At 34.2% G+C, this 8,985-nt stretch overlaps 1 protein-coding gene across 1 annotated transcript; it reads left to right on the plus strand.

Annotated features, from left to right (window-relative positions):
• Nucleotides 1-3,660: 3,660 nt before the first annotated feature.
• On the plus strand, nt 3,661-6,235 carry LOC125226168 (ubiquitin-like protein 4A). Its single transcript, XM_048130071.1, has 2 exons — nt 3,661-3,860; nt 4,141-6,235. The coding sequence occupies exons 1-2, from the start codon at nt 3,813-3,815 to the stop codon at nt 4,543-4,545; spliced, it is 453 nt and encodes a 150-aa protein (XP_047986028.1). The 5' UTR covers nt 3,661-3,812; the 3' UTR covers nt 4,546-6,235.
• Nucleotides 6,236-8,985: the final 2,750 nt, after the last annotated feature.

Consider the following 8,985-nt stretch of genomic DNA (forward strand, 5'->3'; position numbering starts at 1 on the left):
ATTCCAATTTTAAATTAAAAACAGAGCAGTCACTGAACACAAACACATAATTATGGCATGACACTAGCTGTTAAAGTATCTTGTATTGATCAAATAAGCGTTGCTATGCTGGTCTGATAAAAGACCTTGCTTCTCTTGTGTTTTTAGGTGTTTTTCAGTGCAAGCTTGGGAACTGTGTGTGATATTGATAGTGTGGGTGGAGGGGGAATGCAGGTGCCCTATTGTTGCGCTTGGGTGACCCCACCTGCCCTGTAATGCATGGGTGGACAATATTACCCCATTATTAGTGATAATGTAATGGTGTATTGTTTATATGCAATATTCAATTTGACTTAGCTTAGAATAAGCTATATTTTATTTTTAAAATGTGAAGTATTAATTTTTCGTTTTTACTATAACGTAGATGAGAATTTATTTAATAGTTGTGCTTTAATAGTTAATATGTTAAACCGCCTGTGACATATTTACAAACAATAGGGACATAGTGTCTAAAGTTCAAAGTTACTAAGCAAAGTAGTTACACTTGCTACCTTTATGTTTTAGTTTGATGTTGATGTTACGGTTTTTAATGCAGGGAAATGAACAGGCGAGGCGCGTGCCGTGCCTGGCGACGCCGTCGCGGCCCTCCCGCTCTCCGAGTAATATAGATACGTAACCAGAGCGCGAACAAGGGGACCTCACTCCCGACCTCTCCCGCCTTCCGACGCCACGCACATCACTCTGGTATTATATTAGAACCAGTAATAAGCTACTATACAAACTAATACTCTAAATATTCTACTAAATATTACGAAAATATACCTTACCCACCTGCCAGCCATACATTTAACTGTCAAAATCATCATAGCTTCCGACACCTCTATCGTATAAATAACTTAGTAAAAAAACCTTTTTACGTATTTTAACTGTCAGGCTGAAATTAGTACTTGTGTTTCGCGATTTTGTTTTATGTAACACGGTTTTAAATCACTCGGCAAAGTTGTTGTATTGTAGCTACACCCGTTTCCTAGGCTACGGGTTCCAGGCAGACATTGGACATATGACAAGCGTAGATGGCGCTAGTGTTGCACAGATGACACAGATGATCTAGGCGCAGACAAAGAGTTCCAAATCGAACTAAACTACTACATATACAGGGCGTCCCATCCAAAAAGAAAATGAGCATAATTCCAAACTCTTCTAGCGTGGCTATTCAACATAAACTGAACATAATACATTATCTTATTAATACCTACACCAAAAATTGGTAAATTACGATACAAGTGCGGAAAAAGGAAATTCGAAACGAGTGGCGATAGTAAAAATATATAATTAATTAACAAATAATATTAAAATCTTCAAGAAGAGCGTATGCTAACTGAAATGCGGACAACGCACTTACAATCTACTTTTATGACACACACACATCCATCTGGGGTGACACCATAGGGGTTGTAAGTGCGATGACGACGTTTAAAGACTGGCAATGATCTAAGTGGTGAAGATGGAAATGTTGCACAGAGCGCTTTCGAAAAGAGGGACGGCAGGGTATGATTGCTATTTGGCACAGTCCTTCGGAATACGACGTAATAGGTACATACATTAAATAAAATACCTACAGTTTTTATGCAATATTTAGTTTCATACCTTTCATACTTTACTAATAAACTATATGCTGTATTTATTTTAAGTATATAAAAAAAGACATCATTAAGGTATTAAATGTTCAGCTCCAGCTAATACAGGTAAACATTTTATTTATAGACGCGTATCGAATTGAATTCCCAGACGACAAAGGCCCGGGAAAACAAGTTCTACGCATGCGTAAGAGGTCCACACAAAAGTAAGCGTTCCGCTCATAGTAAATACCTACTTAACTTAGTGTATAGGTACAGTGTGCTTTTAGCTTACAGGGTGGATCAGCTTTTGTAATAAGACAAATTGTGAAATCGTTAAAAAAATACGGTTTTTGCTTTACGGCTGTCTGTCCTTGAAATTTTCAATAGAAGATGGAAGAAAAGGTATATTTACCATTTCCCTCGTAAATAAGCTCGAGTGACTATGTAAATAAACACCTTGTATTTATAGTGCAGAAAGGTCATTATGTTTCAAGTGCTTAAAAGCTAATTTTTCTGAAATTCCAAGAAAAAAACAACGAACTTAATTTGCTAGAATGGGAATCCCTTACTACCTAAAAGGTCAACTACATGAAAATGAAAACAAGTAAAGATGGTAAAGAGTAATGCAAGTCATCTTTTGTGCAAAAATATATAATAAATACCTTTAGAGCTTTTAATTAAAAAAATAATTGTTTTAGCCTTTAGTACTTGACATACATTTATTTTAATTATGTATTATTGCATAATACAAATTAAATTACTCATGATTTTAAATTGCGCACCCTGTAGATATATTTAACTGGTTAGAAGTTAGGTACATTTCAAACTTAATAAACTAGGTATAGCAGGTATTTTGAAACTAACGGCTACATGAACAAATGAAATAATAATACCTTCAAAATTAGATTCTTCACAAATATACACTGAACAGGTATTTAGTTATCATACGAGTCTTCTTCAGGATCATCCATACTTTTCAAATTAATTTTTTTGAACTTCATAAAAGTTTTATGGTCCATCGCGAAAGAAGTAGCGGCAAATATTCAAATATCTCCTAGGTAATTGTTTATTCTTCTCCTTGGTAATTATTGTTTATTAGCGACAGTTAAAATTCTTGAAGGAAAACATATGACATTGTTTGTTCTTAAAATAGTTTTAAGTCATTTTGATTACAATCTAGATGGCCATGATGGTTGATATTACAAGGACACTGAGGCGATGAAATTTAAAGTATGTAATATTTATACAATATATGATATAAAAATGCAGTTATTATTTTATCATCATTTCATTTTGCTGGATTTAATCTTTAATAAACATTTTTATTTATATTTAAAATAACAACACAACAGTGAAATTTATTGTTTTTTACGTAAACATTTCATGGCAACATTTTTTTACAATTCAGTGTGATAGAGTTGCTCACATGGTATCGATAAACGGAAAACGGATACCAAAAATAAAACACAGTATCAAAACAAACTATAAGAAATTCCTGAAATTCACAAAATTAAAGGTGAGATTCAGTATAGTCGAACAGGTCGAACTTTCAGGTAGACCTAAGCTATAATAGTACTGCTACGTAGGCTTTAGATATTTTTGGTGTTATGTTCCTGATAGTATTAGACCATGCTATTTAGGGTCAACCAAATCCTGGCATTAAAAACCCTAAAAATAGGTGGCATATTTGAAAAATGTAGGACTAATTGGCCAATTGTCTTCATAAAACGCGTGTCTTCTTATACTTTGACGCATAATACTTAAAAATTGACTGAGAATGTTGGGGCGAGGGTTAAATAAAAAAAAATTGAATTGGTTGACCGTCTGTAAGTCGGTAGCGTTGTTGATGAAAGACTGTGCAAGGTTTAGTTTGTTTGTCATCCGTTAGAAAATTAAGATTTTGCGCCTTTTTTTATTTTATTCTATAGAAATAATCTTTGAGGTGCCTTTGAGATCACGTCAAAGAGTATTAGAGTAGTATAATATGGATCACGTATAACTAAAGCATTTGAGACACTTTTGGACATCACTATAACTGTCACTGTCACTGTCCACTACTTGACAAATTGTCACATTCACAATTCACATAAACTTATCAGCATCACCGTGGGCTGCAAGCTGTAATCAATAATTTTATTATCAATAAAACTAATTTCCATTTCTTTTTGTTGCACATGCTTTAATCATATTCCTTTCGATAAACCATAAGTCACAATGAAATTAACAGTTAAAAAGTTGCAAGGTGGAGAGTGTTGTGTTGAGGTAAGTGATGAAAATCTTAATTTACCTTTAAGCAACTGTGTACGTATTTAGAATATTGTTTTTAAGATTTGCTTGCTAGAAGTCAAAAGGCTCAGAATTTACGAACTTTTTAAGTATTTACACGTTATAAGTTCATAGGTATGTGCCAAGAATGTGTCCGTGTTTTAGCACCATTTTTATTTGCATAGACCTAACCACAGAATTTTAACCACAGACGGACTATAATATAACTGATTTAGATTTTAGTTAGCCTCTACAAATGATTATTTGTCGTTTACAGGTACTACCAACCACATCAATATTTGAAATAAAACGCGAAGTGGCTGGAAAATTAGCAATACCTGTTGAAGAACAAAAGCTCCTGTTACTAGGGCGCACCTTAGCCGATGAACAGACTATTGAGTCATACCCGACCATAAAGGACGGCACCAAACTCAACCTTGTTGTGAAAAAGCCGGACGGTTTATTTGAAGCTTCATTGAAATATTTTAAAAAGTTAGGTATGACTGATAAAGATGCCACAAACTCGGCTAATAAGCTGCTAAAAATTGTAGAGGATAAGTTTAATAAGTTGTCTTGGGATGATATAGACCGGTTGTCTATGGATTGTCTTCTAGAGGAATGTGGCCAGAGCCGACCAGTTGTTGAGAATGAACCTGAGAACGAAGACATGTATGGCTTGTGACCCTTCAGGAGCGAATTGATTTACCTCTTAAATCAAATGTTCTGATGTTTATGGCTTTAAAAGACTACATTGATATTCATTAAAAGTACATTCTCTAATTATTTAACAATGTTTTCTATTTGTTGAAGATGTTTTTTTTACTGACATGTATGCAACATTCTGAAAGGCCTGATTTAAAAGTACTCTTGTATTTTGTATGAAAAAAAGCTACATAAGTTATCCTTTTACTTTTTATTTCATAAAATGTACAATTAAAATGAAATTGTGAACAAGGCATCATTTTATTTGCTTTTTATTTTATTTCATATGATGTTTTATGTGATTATGTCATAGCCTAACAATTGTATGAATTATGCTCTAAAATAAGTATACATGATTATATGGCTTTCCATCAGTTCCAGAATGTTTTTCTGCAACTCTAATTCCTGTTGCAATTTCAGATGAAAACTCCTTATAAGTGTGTTTTCATATTGTCCTATCTGGTATTGGATGTAGGACCGATATTCCATATATTAAAGGCGCCATCTGTGATCTTTCCCTTTAACATCCTTCCTACATCTAACGTCGGATTGGATAATGTGAATACACTCTAAGGCTATTGCACTTTAAGTATAAGCCTTTTATGCTGGAAAGTCACATAATATTTAGCTAGTGTCCATACATACTTTTGCACCATTCTTACTAGTGCATTCTTATCCGGTGTTAGATAGGAATAGGTGTTGTCATTCCCTTTTGTCCTAGCATTATGAATGGTGGTGGTCCTGTAGGACAGATGGGAGAAGTCTAATACTATACAGTTGATCATCAAAATAAACATTAAGATATGGTGTTGTTGATCCTTTTAATACATACAAATCATACAATATGTAATTAAAATCTATAATTCTGAATGTAGTTATTTTAGTCTGATACACGTAATATGGGGGTTTTTATTGTAATATTGTTGATGATTAAGCCAGGAATACACTAGGTGACAAAATGTCGCACGACACCTGTCGCCAGCGTCGTTGCCAGATTTCACTCGACATGTCTGACGTCATGCGACAAATGTCGCCAGTAAGACGCGCCATCTTCAGATAGACGTATCGTGGGACATTAAGTCAACTAGTAGTATTCCTAGCTTAAGGATATCTTGAGTGCTGACAAGTTAGTTTCCATACAACTGTAATTGCGTTGTTAACTAAATTTAGTTTCTACAAAATATTATCTAAATAGAATAACTGTTGGTTTTAGTTCTTTAGGAAAATGTGGATATTCTTGCCTTTAAAATGTTAAAAACTATACGATTCATTTATTGAAAAAGCTACTACAAGTTTGTATGGAAACTATTAACTGTAACTTAGTGTTGTGATATACTCTATTATTTTATTTGTATGGACTGTAAATATATTTTACTGATAAGCTTTGATCATTCATATAATATATTATATTTGAAGAATAAGTTAACTGCCCGTAGATTACTACTCCTGGAAGCTCAATTGTATTTGATATGAGGTAAATATCCCAATGATTGACACAAAACTAGTGCAAATTTAGTATTACTTAATATAAACACAAGTAGTGTGGATTTAATTATTTAATTTCAACTAATAGGGAACTTGACTGTAGTTAAAATATTTAATAAAATATTGTATGCCATGCACGAAATAAAGCATCAGATAATTATAAAAGAAACATGGACAGAAGTTATTTTTTAATCCAATTTCTATTTAATAAGTTCAGTATAAATATATAAAGTAACCGAGTTGACCGTGACGTCACTCAATTTGATTTCATATAAATTCCATATTAGCAAGTCGTTCAAATTCGTTTTGACAGTTCTTAAAAAGAAGCTGATTTGGCAAGGATGCAAGTAGCCTATTGCCGTCAGATGGAAAATTAAGACTTTGTTAGAACTTTTGTTGACAGGTAACTTTTTAAGATATATATTTTTTTAATTTAATTATATCTAATCTTCACTGATGACGTAAATGAAAAATAACGATTAATTATTCTCCCCTAAGGAGGAACTTCCAATATTTCATAGCTGACAAACATTGGGACGTTTGCCTTGTGTGGTGGACTAAATGTTAAACAGAAATGCTAATCAAAACATGTAATTAGTAATTAGGTATGACTCAATAAAACTATTTTCATTTGATTAAATTTTATTTATTTTCATACTTCTAAAGTACAGTTTCATGGCAAGTAAATCGTAACCAGTGCCCGTTTAAATATATGTTATTATGTACAGTACGTATAATTTATTGGTATAGTTCGCGTAGAAATTTATTGAAATATTATATTTTGAAGCCGTTTATGCATGTATAGTAAAGCTACTAGACTACAAATACTAGAGTGCAAATGTTGCACGACATGTGTCGTCCGCTTCGCCTAGTACATAAGTTGCTTGATGTAACCTTGGTTTAAAAACAAAAAGTTTTAGCTATTCCAAATGTTAAATAACAGGATAAACGGTTTCAAATGTAAGAACTTGACAAATAAAATAACGCGAACTTCCCGGCTTTTACAGCACAAAATCATACGATTTCAAATCAGATTTAGACTCTTATGAAATTATGTCTATATGACAAATTATTTTTTTACAATACAATTTTGTCTTATTTCCGGTTGTGACATTGTCAAAACGTTTCAATTATATTTACGTATCTTCTCCGCTAAGTGAATATTTGTGATGTTTGCAAGCAAAATGTTTCCCTATGTCGTTCTACATAATGGCGGAGTTCTCCCTTTTTTTGCGAACGTCCTGTCAAAGCGTCCTATTAGTAAGCGATAAAGTGAAACCTTTTGCTTGGAAACTACACATTTTGTTGGCTGTTAACCACCTAAACCAGGAGAAATAAGAGGGGTAGGCACTGGTCCCACCGCGAGCTAGTAAGCTATGAGCTATCGGCTATAAAAACGAACAAAAGATAAGTACTCCCGTGTAAATAAAAGAGACACGGCGATGTTTCTAGTTACTCGCCCAGCGGTGAGCTATCAAAATCGCCGTGTCTCTTTTATTTGCACGGGAGTGCTCATCTTTTGTTCGTTTTTATAGCCGATAGCTCATAGCTTACTAGCTCGCGGTGGGACCAGTACCTATGAAACCGCCAAGAAGTTGAGCGATATCGTGTACCGTTACTCTTTGGCGTAACGTGTCGCAGACATTTTTACTTAAGTGTATCCCTGGCTCTATAATAGTTCGTTTACAAATCCTTTTGAACAATTACCTGAAAGTCACGCCATAACTCGGTAGCGATTTTGATAGTCGCTACTGCGCTGTGATAGTATTTTAAATGTCAAACTTCTATGAAATGATGACATTTAAACTAACATTAGTACAGTCGGCTATAAAATCGCTGCAGAGATAGCTTGGCCTGACTACCCACTTAGCTTATGCTACTGATTTTATTTCAGATGTGTCTGTATTAAAATAATAGAAATTAAAAAGTTTGAAATCTTTTGTCGTTTCAATAAGAAGGCTAAAGAATTACATTATTGTTAGAAAAATGTTATCATAATATGATACCTAGCGGAACAAGTGTAGTTTAATACAATTAAATTAACCGATTCGTTGCGTGTTCCATTTTCGAAAAGTTTACGCTGTGATGGCGAACAACTTGTCGATTTTAATAGTTATTTGTTATACAAGGGGGCAAAGTTGTATTTTAACGCCGAGTGTGGAATTGAAAAACGAGCAAGTGAAAGGAGTATATAGTTGAACCACGAGCGAAAAGCGAGTGAACCACGAGCGAAGAATAGAATCCTGAACTTGCGAGTTTTTTAACACACGAGAAGTAAAATACATTTGTACCCGAGTGTAACACAAAACTTTTCCCCTCACTATAGCGAGGAAACTATAACGCAAAAAATGCGTTTATCACTGCTTCCAGTAGTTCCACAGGTGGTAAATCATCTTTATTACTAGATTCACCTACTTTTATCAATTTTAAAGCAGTTAATTTGACTTTATTCAAGGTCAAATTACTTTACCATTAGGTAGTGGATAAAATGTGTTTTTACCCGCTGGTATTAAAGGACAAAACACGTGTTTCCGAGCTAATGAGGGGAAAAATGTTTTAAAATGATACGCCTCGCGTGTCATACGCCACACTCAAAAAACTTTGATGGCACACCAGGCGTGTCATCCGCACAGAAACGGTTAAACATGATACGGATGAGGCACTTCACTTAAACACAACTACAGTCAAACGATCACAACCTTACAATGAGCTTAGATTCACTTCCAAAGCGCTATAATTACGTACGAGCGCAGTGCGTCATTTAAAAAAAAATACTTTAGGATCGTCAACCAGGCAGGCAAGCACGGTCAGGTCGGCCTTTTCGCACTATTTGTAAGTGCGACAGGGCTTTTTGAGAGTCATGTGTCATGACCGTTTCATTAGAAATCCTATTTCATCACCCGTTCACTGTCCCATGTATATTATGTGAATGGAC

This window comes from Leguminivora glycinivorella, chromosome 5 (genome assembly GCF_023078275.1).
Source record: "Leguminivora glycinivorella isolate SPB_JAAS2020 chromosome 5, LegGlyc_1.1, whole genome shotgun sequence".
In the NCBI taxonomy this organism is placed as follows: domain Eukaryota; kingdom Metazoa; phylum Arthropoda; class Insecta; order Lepidoptera; family Tortricidae; genus Leguminivora; species Leguminivora glycinivorella.

Bases quoted from the DNA above. Each gene is read 5' to 3' on its own strand.
- LOC125226168 (XM_048130071.1), top strand. From the start codon at position 3,813: ATGAAATTAACAGTTAAAAAGTTGCAAGGTGGAGAGTGTTGTGTTGAG. The intron at 3,861-4,140 runs GTAAGTGATGAA...TGTCGTTTACAG, and splicing joins GTGGAGAGTGTTGTGTTGAG to GTACTACCAACCACATCAAT.